The sequence below is a fragment of the Caretta caretta genome, chromosome 24 (assembly GCF_965140235.1).
Source record: "Caretta caretta isolate rCarCar2 chromosome 24, rCarCar1.hap1, whole genome shotgun sequence".
Classification (NCBI taxonomy): domain Eukaryota; kingdom Metazoa; phylum Chordata; order Testudines; family Cheloniidae; genus Caretta; species Caretta caretta.
This window is the reverse complement of record NC_134229.1, coordinates 7,153,061-7,171,530: the sequence shown is the minus strand read 5'-3', so window position 1 is coordinate 7,171,530 and position 18,470 is coordinate 7,153,061. Positions and strand designations below refer to the sequence as shown.

Sequence of the window (18,470 nt, the reverse complement as noted above, 5' to 3'; positions counted from 1 at the left end):
CGAATAGAGCCATTGGCTCAGAAAAGGCCAGATTCCCTCGGTTAGTTGTCCACGTCTCCTTAGACCCTACTCCATTTTCTGAGACTGGACTGACTGGCTGCAGCTCCACTGGCAAAGGGGGGATCGATCGGTTACAACCCCCTTCCCAGCAACGCTCTAATGCTGGGGACCATCTACCTTCTTCCTGCCTTCCCTTTCACTCCCTCCCTCCCATGGTTGGGGCATGACCCGGGCTAAATCCTGCAGTCCCTGACTGACGCAGTGTTACGTGGAAGCAGGAGATTGGCCTGACGAAGGACGACTGGACCGGCCAAGATTCTGCCTGATTTCTAGCCCAAGGGCATTACTCACAATTACACCGCTTCCCCTTTGCCCCAATGGAACGAGGAGTTTAGAGGAGCAGAAATTACACTGACAGCCACTTCCAGGCCCCTGTGCTTTACCATGGTGGAAAAGGGCTTAATGCAGATGAGAATCAGGTCCCCAGGCTTGCTGTTAAGGGGCTGAATGTTGTCAGTGGCAGTAAAGATGAGACCATAGAAATCATAACGCTATTCAAGCACAAAGTCTGCCCAGCAAAGTCCCATATAAAAGAAAGCGCCTGTTATAAACCTCCAAGGAACACTGACTGACAACAGCACAATGCTTTATTTACTGCTCAAGGGATCCAAACACAATGCTTTACAATGTAAATTGCTTTAAGGAACTGGACTTAGGCGCTGATCCTAAAAGCAGCTGAGCACCCACCATTCCCCTTGACTTTGCAGAGTGTTGTGTCTGCCCAGCACATCACAGGAGGTGCCTCAGCACCAGGCAGGATTGGGCCCTTATTCTGTGTATAGAAATATCTTCATGCACTGTGGGGGTGGAGTGGGGCAGCTGTTTGACAGCCCCACAGCAGCCCTGCACAGTGGCTTAGGGTAGGAAGTGAAAAGGAGCAATATAGCCAACTACAGCTACATTTTACACTAATGTAATTACCAGGGCTGGGCAGAAAATGGATTTCCCATCCCACACAAATTTTCAAGATATTGAAAACTTTTCCTGTCATGAACTAGGATGAAATAATCAAAATCTCAAATATTTTCCTGGAAAAAAAATCATTCTGGGTTTGGATGAAAGGAAGCGTTTTGTTTTAATAATTTTGAAATGTTTCCTTTCAATTATGACCATATAAAATTTGGACTATGTTAAATTTTATTTCAGCAATAACTAGCTTAAACTTCTAAGCAAGGCGTCATTTTGAATTGGAGAACTGGAAGGTTTCATTTGTCAATTTTGAAACTTTTTGTAAAGTCAAAAAATTCAAAGCTCACCCTTTTCCTATGGAAAAAAAAACCACTACATTTCAACAAGTGGGCATTTTCTGACAAAGAAATGTTCCTTCTAAAGACCTGACCAGCTCTCATAATTACCCACATGGGAAGTTGGTCAAGGAACCAGAGCCAGCTGCTCTTGTCTTGCTGAAAGCATCCTCAGTGACTTCAAGTCACCATTCATTCAAGACCTCAGTTTGAAGTCATAATAGAAATCTGGGCCCTCCTGCAGCCCAGTTGGGTTCAGTACTCAGGGTAACCTGAGATCAGATTCAGGCCCTTAGTTATTCATTTTTATTGGCATTCAGAGCATCATAGAAATGTCAGGCTGTAGGAGAAGTTGAAAAGTCCTCAAGGTCCTGCCTCAGCACGGGGGTCTGGACAAGTAAAGCTAGGCCATCCTCACAGGTGTTTGTTCAACCTGCCAATGACGGGGATTCCACAACCTCCCTTGGAAGCCAGTTCCAGAGCTGAACTCCCCTGAGAGTTAGAAAGTTTTTCCTACCATTTAACCTAAATCTGCCGTGCTGCAGGTTAAGCCCATAACTTGTCCTGCCTTTAGTGGAAATGAAGAACAATTGATCACCATCTGTCATGTTTGAAGGTGTCTGCGTGCAACAAGTTCTGTGTAACACATTTGTTGTATCATCCATCAAAAGAAACACAGATGCTCAGTGGGATAGAAAGGACCGGATTCTGCTGTCAGAGACACCGGTGTAAATCCGGAGTAACTCCACTGACTGCAACAGAGCTCCTCCAGATTTATACTGCTGCAAACCAGAGCAGAATCTGGCCCAAGGGATTTAAGAGGTCATCTTTCTTATTACACAATAAGCTGAGCTTCATGCATTGAACAGGTAATAAAGACAACACAAACCTCACTAATAGGATTGTCGTCCCTTTTTAATGAGTGACAGTTCGAATGACAGTTTGAACAACAGCAAGTTGTGATGCAAACAGGCAGCGCGAGCAGGCTCAGGCACCAGGAGAGCTCCAGTCATCGGTAACGTGTTGTTCTCGTTAGATGGCGCAGAGGGGCTGGCGCATGGGGATCTGTGAATCTCGCCCATGGGGGAAAGCAGCAGCCTGCAGAGGAAGCACTGGAGTAGCAGCTCCCGCAGTGGCCTGGGAAGAGATTCTCATCCCTCCCAGCTCCTCCCGCATCATCTTTCCCCTTCCCAATCCCACGGCACGTCCATGTAACCTTACTGCAAAGGGAGCATGCGCCTGCTGATGATCAGGGGAGCTGGGAGCTATGGAGTATACAGGGGCTGCACGTCCCTTCTGCCGGCTCCTGCCATCTGGCCTCACTCTGTGCAGGGGAGCTGCAGCCATTTAACTGTGTCCGGGTCCCTAAACAGATGCAGGGAGGATGATGATTGTATTACCTTTCCTTCCAGGAGCTCCAGATATGGACCAGGGCCCCATGGTGCTAGGCGCAGAACAAACACAGAACAAAGAGACAGTCCCTGCCCCAAAGAGCTTCCAAACTAATATACAAGTGACGTGTAAAGAAAGTCATCTACACCATGATGCCTTTATATCCCAAAAGGAGATTTCCCACCTGATGAGGCTGGACCCTGTGGGGATCTTCTGAGCATTTTATTCTAAACAGAGAAGTGGAGAAAATAAGTACAAAAGGCGACAGACAGAGCTTTCTTCCGGCTGCTACGTCTGATCAGCAGAGAACCAGCCATCAGTTCCCACGTGCGGATTCCCCTGCATGAGACAGTTCAGGCTTTTACACGTTTCCCTCTGGCCAATGGCTGCATCGTGCGCCTGTTGCGATTCCGTGAATCAAAATCCAGATGAGAGTATAAGATTCCATCCTGTTTGGCGACAGTTAGTAAAATTAGCCTCCTCCTTGTAAAATGAAGGGATGTAGAGTGAGACAGAACTGAACATCCAAGTGATTTTAGTCTGATGAAATATTCCCTCTCATCTCTGATTCTCCTACTTCTCCTACAAATTGTGCGTGTTATCAGAATTGAAACCAGCGCTGGATTCTGATTTTAAGAACTCAACTACTGACAATAACTTGCCAGATCCAAACCCCATATAAATGGACAGTCTCCTACTGAGGTCAATAAGCTTTGGATCAGGTCCTTAACACCTTTCACTGGAAAATCTTCATGTGCTTTACAAATATAATTTTTTATAGCTCTTTATCTTTTAAATTCCAAAATGTTCCCAGTTGCACACAAAAACCCCGTAAAGGGTATGGTCAGTAACAATAGAACATTAAAGTTCTCCTCATTCTTGCGCAGTAAGTCTAGTTTTTATATATGGGGAAACTGAGTCACAGAGCAGGAAGTGACTTGCCCACTATCCCACAGTAAATTGGTACCAGAGGTAGCACTAAAGCTCCTTCTTCCCCTTCTGCTACTCCAACAGCTAGACCTGACTTTCACCTTTGCTTCAAGATCAATCAGTTTAAGTGTGAAATCTATGAAGTTGGACTGAGGGACTGGAAATGGCTGAGAGACACATTGACTGACAGTCTGAGTATGTGTTCCAGACCTGAAGAGGAGCTCTGTGTAAACGCTAACATGTGTCTTCCTCCCCAAGAGTAGCTGGTCTAATAAAAGATATTACCTCACCCACCTTGTCTCTCTAATATGGGACCAACACGGCTACAACAAACACCGCACACATTGATTTAGACAGAGATCGCTTGTAACTTGAGGTACCTGGTTCTCCTCGGAAGCTGGGGGTGCTGAGACCCTGGGCTGGAATCCTGGAACAAACAAAGACAACAGTCAAAGTTCCTCTTCCACGGTCACTCCCCCAGCTGCAGTTCACTGATGAGTGGTGCATCCGAACTGTGGGTGCTCAGGGCATCTCCATGCATGGCACCATGAGAGGGGCTCGTCAGAAAGGCTAGTGCTCTTTGTGAGCTATACACAAGGTGCCCGGGCCATGGGCAGGAGAAGCCTTGCCACATCGCTCCCTTTGTCATGGAGAACAAAGCCGTTCTCCCAACACAGGACATTCAAGTTTCAGAAAACAAACATTCGGAGATCAGTGCTGGCAGTTGTGACATTTGCAGTGTGTTCGTGTGTTGGACAGGACAGTTGCAGTCCCCAGTAGCAAGCAGGGGAGCGGGATTTCTCTCTGCGGGAGAGTGTCTGGGCTGGGCTGTGTTTATTACCTAGTGCAGAAGGGCAGAGGGTCCAGACGAGGCTCAGAGACACCACCAGCAGCAGCAGACCAGCTCCAGCCGCAAGGGGCACAATGTAAAGTGAGCACTCCCTGGCAGAGGCTGTGGAGGAAGCTAAAAAACAGACACAAGTAAGTGGCTGACTCGAGCCAAGAGGATCGTGATGCCACCACATCCAGCTCTTCCCTCCTGACCCCATTTCACCATGGGCCTTAACCCCCGAGGAGTGAGACGACAGGAGCCTTCAGCACTTTTCTCCCTCTGTTGTGCCCTTTTCATTAGGCCAATGATTTCCCCTGTAATCAGAATCTTCTCTGCACCTTCTGCCATCTACAAAATCCTCCCTGTAGCTGTCTTCACCCCTCTCCACGAAACAGCTCTCTGCACCTAAGTGCCTCTGTTCCCTTCTCCCTCTGATACTAGTCATTATTTAACTTGGTAGGGTGCTTATAGCTATGGTTGGCGTGACAATTTCTATTGAAAATCACTGTCTGTGAGCACTGCAATTCCCCTTTCCTCCTTTCCCAAAATTCTCTGCAGATCTGCCTGCTCCTACATATTAGCAAACACTTCACAACTTTCTCTAATTGCAAATTACATTAAAGAAGCTCGGACCATAGGTACTTTGAACGTCTAATTACCGTCATAATCATCATAGCGCCTCGGAATCCCAGTCATGGACCAGGACCTCACTGGACTATCTATCTGACTCCCCTCTACTCCCAGAAGCTAATATAAAATCACTCACCTTCAATATACCGGGCAATTTTCTTAACGCTCTTGCCAGAAGAGTTGAATTTAACATCACAGGTGAAATTCTTCCCACTGGTCCAGGTGTCCATGGGGACGCTGATGTGATTTATGAACACAAAGGAGCCATCCTTTGCTTTCAGCGAATGCATCAGACCCTGTTCCTGCAGATCCCCAGAAAAACTCCAAGAAATTTGGACTGGGTTGGAAACTCCGTGGACCACGCAAGCCAGATCAGCCGTCCCGGGGGAGAGGAGGCCATGGGGAGATGGAGCCAGAGTCAGCACCCAACTGCTGCTGGTGTAACTGTCTGAGCAGGAGAAAGCACAGAGCTCAGTGTGATGCTCAGCTGAGCAGCAGTTTGATTTAGGGGGTTAATCGTAGAAGATGAAAGTAGCTCAAAGGATAAATGTGTTTTACAATAGAAAAATATGAAGAAACTGAAAAATGAAATGATATCCAGACCAAACTAAACACATATTTGCACTTAGCAGAAGGGAAACTCTGTGCTATTTTAGGAACTGATGCAGTCCTAAGAACATTTCCTAATTGCAAAGTATTGTGTCATTTGAACATGGCTCTAAGGTTTAAAATATTCCCAGCTTGTGCCCTGAACAGGAAGAAGACAGAAAATCTTCAAGAGTGCATTTTCACTATTTGCATATTTTATTTGTGCAAAATATATTTTTCTGTTCTTTCAGCAACCAAAGTTTACTCGCTTCTTTTGGATTCTGACAGTCTGTCTTCTAACAATTCAATCTTTGATAAACTATCACACCAGCTTTTAACATTTTAACATGCACATGAACTATGTCTGCATTGTCATTATATTTCATTTCTAACCATTCAGTTCTATTTCCTTACCTCCAACAATCAGGGTGGATCCATTGCCAAAAGTCAAGATGATGTAGGAACTGGTACAGTAATAAACCCCCGAGTCATTCCGTTGGGCATTGTAGATTTCCAGTGTCAAGTTGTGTCCTTCCGATATGCAAGCAACTTTATTTACATTTTGATTATCTGAGCATCTCTTAATTAACATGGGGGCCTCACCTTCCCGTCTCCTGTACCACTGAGCTGTTATACTTCCTGCTAAAAATTGTTCTTTGGAAGAGCACTGGATCTTCGCTGTATCATTAATGTTCACAAACAGGAACGACTCAAGTTGGTGCAAAAATAACTGCACTTCTACCACTGCAGGAATAAAAAAGGGTGTGTTATTAGAGTCAATTTTCAGCCAGTCACGATCTGCACAAAATAAACTGAATTGTTCAGAATTAAAACAAAAGCACAAATGCAACAAGATTACATTGTGCAAAAGTAAATGGAAGAGCATCCTAAGCTATCAGACATCATGAAAGCCTTATTGAAAAGGTTCCTTTTTCAATTCTAAAGCTTAATGGTATGACTAAAGCAAAAGCTTTACCCAGCAAAGAGAAAAGCAGATATTTGGTGAACAGCATGATTGTTACAAACAATATCCTGAACGATGAAATCTAAGAGTTTCTGTCTGGTAAGCTGCTCAAGTGCAAAGGGTCCAACATCCTGGTCGGAACTGCTGAGGGGGTTGTGCTGTGGTGATAGATGCTTTTCACCGAGGCTTCTTAAAGAACCCTTTGGGGACAATCTATTTCTTGTCAGCTGTTGCTGCATTTGATTCAAATATGGTTATATTAGAACAATTCAGAAGAACGAAATAACCATTAGGATGTGGCACAATGTAGAATATGCATGAGATAGTTCAACACAGAACCATGTCTAGTGCGGAGACAGCAGGTACCAGGGCTTTCTATGGGGTCAGACTGCTGTATATGACACTGGCTAAAGGTGCGATTCTGTAGACCGCATTGTACCCTGCTGCCTATTGCAAATGATTTTCCCAAGGGATCAGCACCCCCCATTGCGGCCAGATTTTTAAAGAGCCCAGCTCCCATATAGACACTTAACAAACGGCACAATTTTCAACTGTGCTCATCCCCCAGCAGCCCCCACTGGCACACTTGTGGCTGGATTCCCAAGAGATGAGCCTCCAATGGGCGTCTAACGAGCCGAGCACTTGTACAAATCTGGTCCTTATTGAGGTGCCGAAGGGTGCGTCCGCACTGCAGCTGGCAGGGTAGTTCCCAGCCCGGGTAGACACACAAGCGCTAGCTCTGGTCTAGCTAGTGTGGTGAAAATAGCAGAGTGGCCATGGGCCGTGGCTCGGGTCAACTCTACGAGTTCGTGTCCAGGAGGTCGGGCAGAATTGAACTTGGGACGTCAGCCCGAGCTGCCACCTGGGCCGCCGTGGCCACACCGCTATCTTTCAATGCACTACATTGAGCCGCTACTCCCCCAGCTGCAGTGTAGACATCCCCTAATTGGGAGCTGGGCTCTTCTGGAAGTGTGGCCCCAGCCGCGGGTGATGAACAGCTGAGAAACGGGCTTCTCCCTGCTGCCTCAGTATTTTATCCCCGCTGAGCCTTATTGCTTGACAACACGATACTGAACGGTAATTTAGGACCAGATTCTCAGCTGGTGTAAATCAGCAACGATCCATCGAAGGCAATGAACTGATGCTGATTTACACAAGTTGAGAATCTGGCCCTTGGAGTTCTAAGTGAATCCTGAATGCTCACAGTGGCTTGCTTGAGAAATGAGACCAGGAAATCCCTGTGGCTGGATTTCCAGACTCCAGAACAGCTCAAGCTTTCTCACCTGCCTCCGAACTGTGCAATTCCTGCTCCTGCATTTTTGCACACCCCAAACTCTTATTGATTTGAGTGGAATAGTGCTGGATGCACAAGGAACGCAGGGTCTGGCCTTGTCAGCCCAGAGTTTGTGGGGCTGTAAAGTGCATCGTGGGTGTATTGCAAACACTTCATGCAGCACAACACACCATGATTAAACATAGACTTTAAAGTCCGAAGGGACCATTATGATCATCTAGTCTGACCCCCTGCACATTGCAAGCCACAGAATCTCACCCACCCACTCCTGTAACAAACACCTGACCTATGTCTGAGCTATTGAAGTCCTCAACTCGTGGCTTAAAGACTTCAAGGTGCAGAGAATCCTCCAGCAAGTGACCCCTGCCCCACGCTGCAGAGGAAGGCAAAAAACCCCCAGGGCCTCTGCCAGTCTGCCCTGGAGAAAAATTCCTTCCCGACCCCAAATATGGCAATCAGCTAAACCCTGAGCATGTGCACAAGACTCACCAGTCAGACACCCAGGAAAGAATTCTCTGTAGTAACTCAGATCCCACCCTATCTAACATCCCATCACAAGCCATTGGGCATATTTACCGCTAATAGTCAAAGATCAATTAATTGCCAAAATTAGGCTATCCCGTCATACCATCCCCTCCATAAACTTATCAAGCTTAGTCTTGAAGCCAGAATTGGGGTGGCTTTCATACTTGTGCCTATTCTTTGGCTCCTCTTTATGATAATAATTCCAGGCACATCATGAGTAGATCCCAAAGCACTTTACAAAGGAGGTCAGTAACGTTATCCCCATTTTACAGATGGGGAAACTGAGGCACAGAGCGGGGAAGTGACTTACCCAAGATAACCCAGCAGAAGAGCTGGGAATAGAACCCACGTCACTGTCCAGTGCTCTATCCACTAGGCAACGCTGCACAGCGGATAATTAGTGACTGATCTATTTTCTCAATGTCTTTGGTTTGTGCTGTAACATTTACTTTCTTTCACACTGCTGAAAGGTAAATTCCAGTTTTTGCAGTTATTTCATGGACTGTTCTGCTTTAGCTTTGCTCTAACCGTCCCCTGGCTGCAGAGGAATTGGGGGGAGCAGTTTACACTTCCTTGGTAACCGAACGCAGGGAGTGAGACCTAAAAAAACAAACCGCCCAAGCGCTTTGGTAGCGGAACAAACAAAAGAAAAGTGGCAAAATAAGTGGGCTGAAACTGACCACAGCGGCAAGTGCAGCTTTCCGAGCAGCCAGTTCTGATCTATTTTTAAACGATTGGCCCTTTGTAGCAAACATGGCTCTTTGTCCTGTCGCCTGTGGGTTTCTAAGATCGGTTTCAATTTGTATTTATAAAACATAATGTAGAAATAAAATCAAAACTATTACAGTCACTTTGTCTTGACTTTTAATAGACTTGTACAGAAGAAGATCAAGTGTAAAAGGAATTTGTACGAGTTAAGTGTGACTGGGGGCAATAATCTTAGGACGTGTTTGAAAATGTGTCCAATGACTTCGCTGTCTAACTCCCATTGATTTTGCACCTAGGCACCCAGCTACACCTATAAGCACCTAAATATCTTGAAATCTGGTTCTCGTGAGCTTAGATACCACTGAAAGTCAGCAGGACTTAGATTACCACTTGGAAACCTAGATCACTTTTGAAAATGACACCTGGCTCCTAAATTAATCAGGATTTCTGCTACAGTTAGGCCTACAATTTTATCCTGGCAATTGACAATAAACTTCAGGCAGAGGTACCGGAAAACCACCATAAGAAAAGGAGGGCGCAGGGAGCACGTGGAGGGTTGGACAGCAAGACCACCCTGCACTCACACTGCAGAGGCACCTCCTGCCCCGTGGGGCTGGGTCCAGCTCCCGGCATTGGCATCTAGTCCACGTGATCACAGTGCCGCTCAGGTTTGGCTCCTCTGCTGCTCTATAGATGGAAACGGAGGGACAGATGTGCCAAACCTGAGGAGGGCTCTGATCACATCGGTCAAGTTGCAAGGCCCGTGCCTAGGAGCCAGGCCCAGCCTCACCTGCCAGGAGCAGCCACTGCAGGGATTATGGAGGTTTGCAACTCTCACCCTTAATTTCCAGGTAAAGACAGGCTGCTCAGAGAACCATGTTCCAGATTACGTGGCTGAAAACTGTTTAGAAAAGATGGATTTAGAAGGGATGGATTTAGAATCTCTTAGTCGGCATTTCACTTTGTTCTCTCTGTAAGCAATTTTGTACATTACACTATGGAACGTGCATTATGCACAAATCTGAAATAAGTGTCCTAAAAGGAGGTTTTGCTCCAAATTGTCCCAAAGTGGGGTGACTCCACCATACTTTCATATTCTAACCCCATCAATTCCTTTGCCAGAGGGTCCCACCCCCAGTCCTTCGAATCCAGAATGATAAGAAAAAGGAACCCAAACCAGAGAGAGACAAAGCAGGCTGCTCCTTAAAAGAGAGTTGCACAACTCACCCCACCTTGATCTCGGCTGTCTCTTTCCAGACTGACTTCTGCTAGGCCCAGATTTCACACTTCCCCACAGACAGCAAGCAGGACCAGGAAAACCCCCTGAAATTTAAAAAAAGAAAAGGAGTACTTGTGGCACCTTAGAGGCTAACAAATTTATTTGAGCATAAGCTTTCGTGAGCTACAGCTAGCAGGTGTTGTGAGACAGACAGACATCACCTATTCTTTACTGAAGAAAGGCACAAGATGTCTCACCAGATAGTTGAGATGATGCTAGTCTGTTTGCACAGTAAGTATTTTATCCTGATTTATTTCATGCTTATTTTCCACCATACTAAAAACTATTAACTTTCTGCACGAGGACCTTCTGCAGTTCCAAAGGGTGCTAATATCTACCTGCTGAGAGAGGAATTCACATCTCTTAGTTCATCAGTTGAAATCTGAAGAGAGGTGATGAAATCTTTTACATTAAAACAACCTGAATGCCAGATACGAACACCTTGACAATAGTTTCTGGTTAATATTCTCGATTGGGGTGCAAAATCTACTTTTCCTTCATGCTGATGCATTACATAGGGGCTGACGTATTTTTCTGCAGAAGGATCAAAAAGAGAATTTGAAATACAAGTTGCTAAAAAAGACTCTCCCATGTACAATTTAGTAAAAAGTTTGTTACCATTGATTTGGGTCAACTCAAGTGGGAATGCACACAGGTGATGAAGGCAGGGAACTGGAAATCTCTCTACCCATTGGTTCTAAACGCCGAGGTTTGCTTTTGTTGTTACTTTTCATTAATTCCAGCACAGGCTGCATGAAACCTAACAAAAATATTGGCTAGAAATAGAGAAAAGTTACAATGAATCTTTAACGGAGAAGTACCTTTTTGTTATTCTTTGATCACCTGCTCTGTGTAGCGTATTGACAAAGTCCAGCCTTGTCCAGTGCTCACTGTATTAACCCACTCCTTGTATTAACCCACTCCTTTCTTCCTCTGTATAGTGGTTGCCTCGGAAGAAGGGAGACAAATCCAGCAAAGCCCAGCACAGGTGCGGCTGACCTCTGGGCAGACTGCACAGCTGGACAGTAGCCATTCCGTAAAGTACGGAGAGTTCTGTGGTACAAGGAACATCCGAGTTTACAATGGATTTACGAGAGTTCTCCGCGTCAACCTTCAAATGGCAAATACTCCAGTAAAGTGAACATTCCGGCAAACACATTTTCTCTGATTATCAGTAGAGTACAAAGAAGTGACTCTGGGGTGCATTACTGTGGCCTTGCTGTATATATACACATCCGAACTTTGGGAATGGGACCAGACTAACTGTCACAGGTGAGTTTCCAATGGGCCAAAATAATGATATCGCAATGCTAGGTTGTGACTGATTGCCATTTCAGCGTTAAGCCTTAGGTATTTGTGGGAAAAGGCACCATGTTCCAGGCAGTGACCCAGGCCATCGAGTGGGGAATTAGGAGACCTGGGTTTTGTTCCTGAGTCACTGGGCACTTAGGGTGAGATTTTCAAAAGACACCAAGACCCAACAGCTCCCATTTAGATGTCTACAGACATGGCCAGATTTTTAAAACACCCCAACCAAAAACCAGATTTTGAAAAGCTGGAATATTTGGAAAATCCAACCTTTTATTTCTCTGCATCTCCAATTCCTCATCTCTATAATGGGGATAATGACTCTCCTGGGTGAAAGCACTTGGAGGTCTATGGATGAAAAGCACCATGTCAGTGCTAGGTGTTATGATTTCCCTGCCGTCTAGTTGGGATGTTACATTAGGAATCAGATTTGATAGTCACACTTGCTGATGTTTCCTACTGAAACTGTCAAGCCTAGGACATGGGTATGTTTCAGCTGCCCTGCTATCCTATTAAGACTTTAATATTAATCAGGTTCTTTTCCAGGAATTCACCAAGCGGCATGAAATGATTCCACCCACGTGTTCATACAGGGGAATATTCATTGCCTCAAGCAGCACAGTCTGAGTTGCATATAATAATTCAGTGTACGACGAGTGAGATCTAGATCTATTTGAGCCACATTGGTCGCAATTATTCCAGAGTGTGCACATCAAAGGGAAGGCAAGGAATTATTTCAGGCACTACTAGAGGCTGTAACTCGGACTAATGAGATGAACATAATCAGAAAATTTAGCCTGACTGTTATATCTAAGTAAGAATGGTTCCTCTATCAGGCTTTTTCTAGGTAGATCTCAAAGCGCCTTGCAAAGGGGACTAAATATCATATGGAGGTAAGTATCATTTCCCTAATTTTACAGTTGGAGAAACTGAGGCACAGACAGGGGGAAGTGAACTTGTCTCCAAGGTCACGTAACAAGGCAGAGCTGGGCTGGGCATAGATCTCAGGGCTCCTGACTCCCAGTCTGGTGTCCTCACCACCAGATTGAGCAGTTCTTCCATTGCATTTCGTACTGTACCAAACACGCTGTCGAAACTCAGTAAATAATCCACAAAGATCATATCAGGACAAACTTCCGAGCAGCGACGGATCTGGGGAGTCTCCGAAAGTGGATGTGCCGGAGTGTAAGACATAGGCTTTGCCTATTCCAGCTGTCGTAGACATTTAAAACATGCTGCACTGGCTGGGGTAGGGGTAGGAGCTGGGTATGGACTAGCTCAGCTATCGGTAAACTCTCTTTCCGAACTCTCCTGTGACTCAACTCTCTTTTAGATGCCTTCGAGCCGAGACTTTCCAACCTGGTGCCCTCAGCCCTGGAGGATGCTGAGCTTCCCCCCATCATTCCTCTGCTCTGCCTGCTCTCTGCTTTCTCTCCTCCCTGGAGTGCAGTTCTCTGGGACATGGGTGAGGAGGCGTCTGAAGGTCAGATGGGTGCTGGAGCCATAGATAAGAATGGAGTCTTTAGTGTTTGGAGCCTAATGACAATCCCTTCTGAGATGTGGAACCAGGAGATGATCTGCACTTGTAGGGCCAAGGAGAGCAGTACGGGGAGAAGCATCAGTGCTACAGTCTCCAGGGAAACAGGTCCAGTATCGTATCATCCGATCTAACCTGCCTTCCTGGGTATTTATGCTACATCCCTCACCGTGGGTCAGTGACATCTACTGCAGGCTGGAGGAATAGACAGAATCAGACGGGATGGCTCAGGTGAATGATAACCAATGGGAGTGAGGAGAGGTTTTGGAAACCATTGAGAGGGTGCTTGAGTTGTGGGGAAGACAAGTACAGTCACTCCCCCATCACCCACCTTTCCCACCCCCAGCCCTCCTGAAAACCTTCATTTTTCAACCCTCCCAGTGGTGAGAAATGGCTTTCTGGTCAAGCAGCCTGAACCTTCCCCTCCATGCGAGCACAGCAAGGATACAGAAGGGTCACTTGGGGTGAGCCAAAGGGGAAGAACTAGGAGCATCGGGAAGGAAATCAACAGAGGGAACAGCAGGATGAATGGCAGGAATAGCTTCCTGACAGCGAGATCTAACAAATAGTGGAAGAGATGCTGAGGGGCAGGGTTAGAAGCCCCTATCAAGGGGTCTGGACAAAGTACTCGTGATTATAACATAGGGAACAATCCTGCAGTGGCCGGGGGTAGTTAGGGGGCACCCAGTGTAACAGGGTCGTCTCCATCTCTGACTTCTAGGATTCTGTGCCACCCCCTTTAAATAACCTGATTCTATTGCAGCCATCACGGGAGCAGGAGGTCTGAGGCTGAAATGGCTCCATGGAACAATGTCCAGTGCAGGCCGGAAGGATTAGGGCTGGTCTACACTCTTATCAGGTAACTCTGTTGAGCCGTGGTGTGAATTGTTGCTAACATGGCTATGCCAGTAAAAGCCTCTGCGTGGATGTAGTTATACTGTGTAAAGGGGCCTTACACCAGCACCGGTTATTTCAGTTCATGAATCAGGAGAAGCTGTGCCGGAAATATTACAGGGCCAAAATTTTGTATAGACAAACCCTTTAAGAACAAAGCGAATTCCAGGTGGCACAGACGGGTGTGTCCAGCCTTCCGAAAGGCCCTTTAATTTCTTAAATTGCCTCGACATTTGCAGCAAACCTGTTCTGGGAAAAAGGGAACCAGCTAGAATCTGACCACGAAATTCAATGATCCACTCATTAGTGGAGTTATTGGGGGGGGGGGTGGGAGGGAAAGGAGAGAGATAGAATAACAATGAGAGATCCTTTTGCAAGGTCATAGAATCATAGAAGATTAGGGTTGGAAGAGACCTCAGGAGGTCATCTAGTCCCCCCCTGCTCAAAGCGGGACCAACACCAACTAAATCATCCCTCTTCCCTGTCTTCGCACTTCCCTCTCCCTCCATATACAGCAGGGTAGCAGCTCTCAACCTTTCCAGACCACTGTACCCCTCTCAGGAACCTGATTTGTCTCGTGTTCCCCCCAAGTTGCACCTCACTTAAAAGCTACTTGCTTACACAATCAGACAAATATAGAAAAGTGTCACAGCTCACTATTACTGAACAATTGCTGACTTGCTCACTTTTACCATAGAATGATAAATTATAAATATTGTACTTATATTTCAGTGTATTGTATAGAAAGCAGTATGAACAAGTCATGGGCTGTCTGAAATTTTAGTTTGTAGTGCTTGTTAGTTTGTTAGACTTCGGTAGTGCTTTTTATGTAGTCTGTTGTAAAATTAGGCAAATATCTAGAGGAGTTGATGTACCCCCGGAAGACCTCTGCGTACCCCCAGAGGTTTGCGTACCCCTGGTTGAGAACCACCTCCACAGAGCATGGAACAACAGGTGTGGAGCTTCGGGGAACATCTCCCTTTGCCCATGAAGTTGCATGGGATGCAGAGATCAGAAGCCCATGTTTTGATAGGTGTTTTCTATACTCAGCATCTCTTCTCTCTGCAGGAGATTGTAGGATTGTGTTCCATGCTGAGCTGCCCTGTATTTTCATCCTTCTCCTCATCCAGCTGTTGATTTTGCTCTGGAGAAAGTGCCCCATCAGACGTAATTCAGTCATAACTCTGACTGCTATGAACACAGCCACTCATCACACAGCCCTATAACTATCCCTTTGTTTCATCCACCAGGGAGAGCTGTGCAAAGAGGGAATCAAATACCTATCAGGCAGATCCCACAGGTAAACTGCATTAACAACAGGGGACTAGAGCCAGTGTCCTGGCCAATGTCCAACCCTACACTTTGCCTCCTGAATTTTCTGAGGTTTCATGTAAATTTATTCTTCTCTGCTCTTCTAGCGGAAGTGTTGCGTAGGGTTGTTGATATAAAAAAGAACTGCTGGGTTCTACACCAGAGGTGGCTGCAGGTTAGGGATGGTGTAATATTGCAATGTATATGTAACCGTGCCTCAATGGGCCACAACTGAGAATACCAAATACAGGACAAACTGCTGAGAAATAGGGCAGATACACCCCCCAAAACTGGTGGCTATTCTCCCATAAGATATACCAAACAAGCAACAAAACTTCTGTTTCACCACACTGGCTAACAAGAAGTCAGAAAAGCAGTTTCCTTAGGTATTCCAGGAAGGGCGCCTCCTCCTGGCTGCTCATGGGATTAGCTCCTTCTGGCTCCAATACCCCTTCTGTCATCTCATTCTTGCCGCAGCCCCACTCGCTCTTCTGGACTCTGCACTTTCCTCTTTCTGGCTTGACTGCTCCCTCTTCAGGCCTTGGCCCTCTGGCCAAGTCACTGGGTGTTTCCCCCCTGCCAGGGGATCAAAGGGCCACAGGACAAACTGTCCCAGGGAATCACCAAACCCACTGCCCTGACAGTGCCACTTCCCCAGTGGCTGGGAGGGGAACCTCGGCCTGTCCTCTGCTCCTGGTTCCAGTTCAGGGACTCTTGAGTCAGCAGCTAAGGTCTGCAACGTCCCGCCTTGCTGGGGCTTCCCCGATTCCTTTCCTACTCCGCCTCTCTCAGGCTTTTGCTCCACCACCCTCCGAGGTAAATCCTTCCTTCGGGGCCTGGGTCCCCAGGGTTTCTCCTCTGCCCTGGGCTTCCTCCTTTCCCTCTCTCATGCCCAGAGAGTGACTGTAGCCTTCCTCACTGCAGCCCTTCTCTGCTGCCAGGTTCCTGGCTTTATACCAGCCATGCCTGCTCCTGCTCATCATCATTCAGGGCTCATTTAGGCCACCTAGTTCCCCTCAGCTGGAGCCTATCCCTTTAAGTGGCCCCTTCTCAGCGTCATTAACTCCTTCTGGTCTAGTGGGGGTGAACACCCCCTCACGCTCCCTTTCCGCAGGATGGGCATTTGCTGCTGATTGAGGGCGACAGAGTCACCTGCTCAGTTTGTTAAGCCACGTCCTGCACTGGAGGAGGTTTCCCATCCAAGCACTGACCCTCGGCGGCTTTGCTGCGGCTTTGGGGTCAGTACTTAGATCACAATCAGGCCAGTGTTTTCACATTTTTACTGTCCCTCGTGGTGAGCCACAGGGCTGGTTAGACCTCCAATAACAGAATATAGATAGTAAGGGTCAGACTGTAACACCTGTGCCCACACGGGTGAGAAGTTACAGATGTGAGCAGTCCCTGGAACTTCAGTGGGACCCCTGCTGTGAATAACGGCTCCCCAGGGGGAGTGAGAGGTTCATCACCTGGCCCCAAATGAAATACAAAGGGCCACCTACTACTCTCAGTGACCCCCTGTAAACCCAGAGTAACTCCACTGCCTTCAGCAGAGTTCTCCTGGGTGTACACCAGGGTCAGGGAGAGCAGAATCTGGCCCAAAGACTGTAAGAATGAATATGGAGTAGAGCAGAGGTTCTCAAGCTGTGGTTCGCAGACCATCAGTGGACCGCGAGCTCCATTCAGGTGGTCCGCGGATAGTTCCTTCCAAGGTGCATGCCTGGGCAGCCGCACACAAAAATGAAGGGCCACCCACCTAATTAGTGCAGCCACGCAGGCGAGGCTCCACTAATTAGGTGCCTGGACCCTGGAGAAGACGCACATGTAAGGTGAGGTGGTGGCCTTGGGGGGATTAGGGGGTAGATGGGAGGGGGCAGTGGGGTGAGAAGAGGGGGTGGGGGAATTTGGGACGTGCAGGGCTGCAGCGGCCAGAGAAAGTGGTGACTTTCCCCAGCTCCAGGGCTGCGGCTGCCGGGGAGAGACCCCCCTCCTTCCCAGTCCCAGCTCGGGGGCTGGTGGATCGAGGGAGAGAGGGCACATCCATCACATTAGAAAGGTAAGACTACTGATATTAAAATATGAGTTGTGTGCTTTTATTTGTAGAACAAAAAACGTTAATTATTATTAAGGTTTTTTTTATTTAGCGCTTTTATCCAAAAGCAGCCTCCACCCAGCTGGAAAGTGTCACTTCTGTCTGGTTCTGCCCCTTCCACCTGCTGTGCGTGTCAGGGGGCAAAGGCTGGTTCTGCATCTGGGTTTTTCTGGTCCAGCTTTTGTGACCGGTAACACACCTGAGTCCCAAGCCCAGTCGGGGGGAGATTCAATTTCTCGTGGGTATCAACCTCCCACCTCCCCTTTCAAAACCACCAAGGGCTCGGCTTAGACATGAGAGTAGCTGAGTTCACGGCGACTGCCTGTGTGAGTAAGGCAGGCCCTGAGCCCCACCTCCTCTTACCAGTGCCCAGCCTGTGTAACTGAGTTTGGGATCTCTAGGGCGGAAGAGGGGAAGAATCGTCTCCTTCACAGGTCCCAGAACGGCGGTGGAGCCACTCCACGGCTGCTACCCCAACAGCAGGGCTGGAGCAGGGACTCTGTGGCCCTTGTGCCCCAGCTCCACAGGGGCTGTTGTCTAGAGGGTTGGTGTAGTGGTGGATTCACTCCCTGCTAACCCCATCCCTCTCCCTTGGGCCACACTGAGCAGAGAGCCAATCTCTGGGGCGTACAGGGAGCGCGTAAGTTACACGCAGGCTCCTGCAATCCCGCCCCCCTTTATGAAGTGACACCGCACTGCTCCTGCGGTCTGGGACCCTCTGCACCCACAGAGGGGTGGAATTTGTCCAGAAACACACCAAAATGTTGCCATGATACCTGCAGGACAATGTCCTTCATATCACACTAGGAAATCTCCCACCTTCAAGGGTCTAGTTCTTTTTGTGACTTCCTGCTCCGTATAGGCCAGGTGGGCAAGTGGGTTAAT

At 47.4% G+C, this 18,470-nt stretch overlaps 1 protein-coding gene across 1 annotated transcript; it reads right to left on the bottom strand.

Moving 5' to 3' along the window:
• Window positions 1-2,201: 2,201 nt before the first annotated feature.
• Window positions 2,202-6,804, bottom strand: LOC125628846 (uncharacterized). The gene is made up of 6 exons (XM_048834083.2): window positions 6,653-6,804; window positions 6,091-6,420; window positions 5,225-5,536; window positions 4,468-4,590; window positions 4,007-4,053; window positions 2,202-3,145 (listed from the first exon to the last, which is right to left on the bottom strand). Exons 1-6 carry the CDS (start codon window positions 6,687-6,689, stop codon window positions 3,050-3,052), a joined length of 945 nt encoding a protein of 314 aa, XP_048690040.2. The 5' UTR covers window positions 6,690-6,804; the 3' UTR covers window positions 2,202-3,049.
• Between the last annotated feature and the right edge of the window lie 11,666 nt (window positions 6,805-18,470).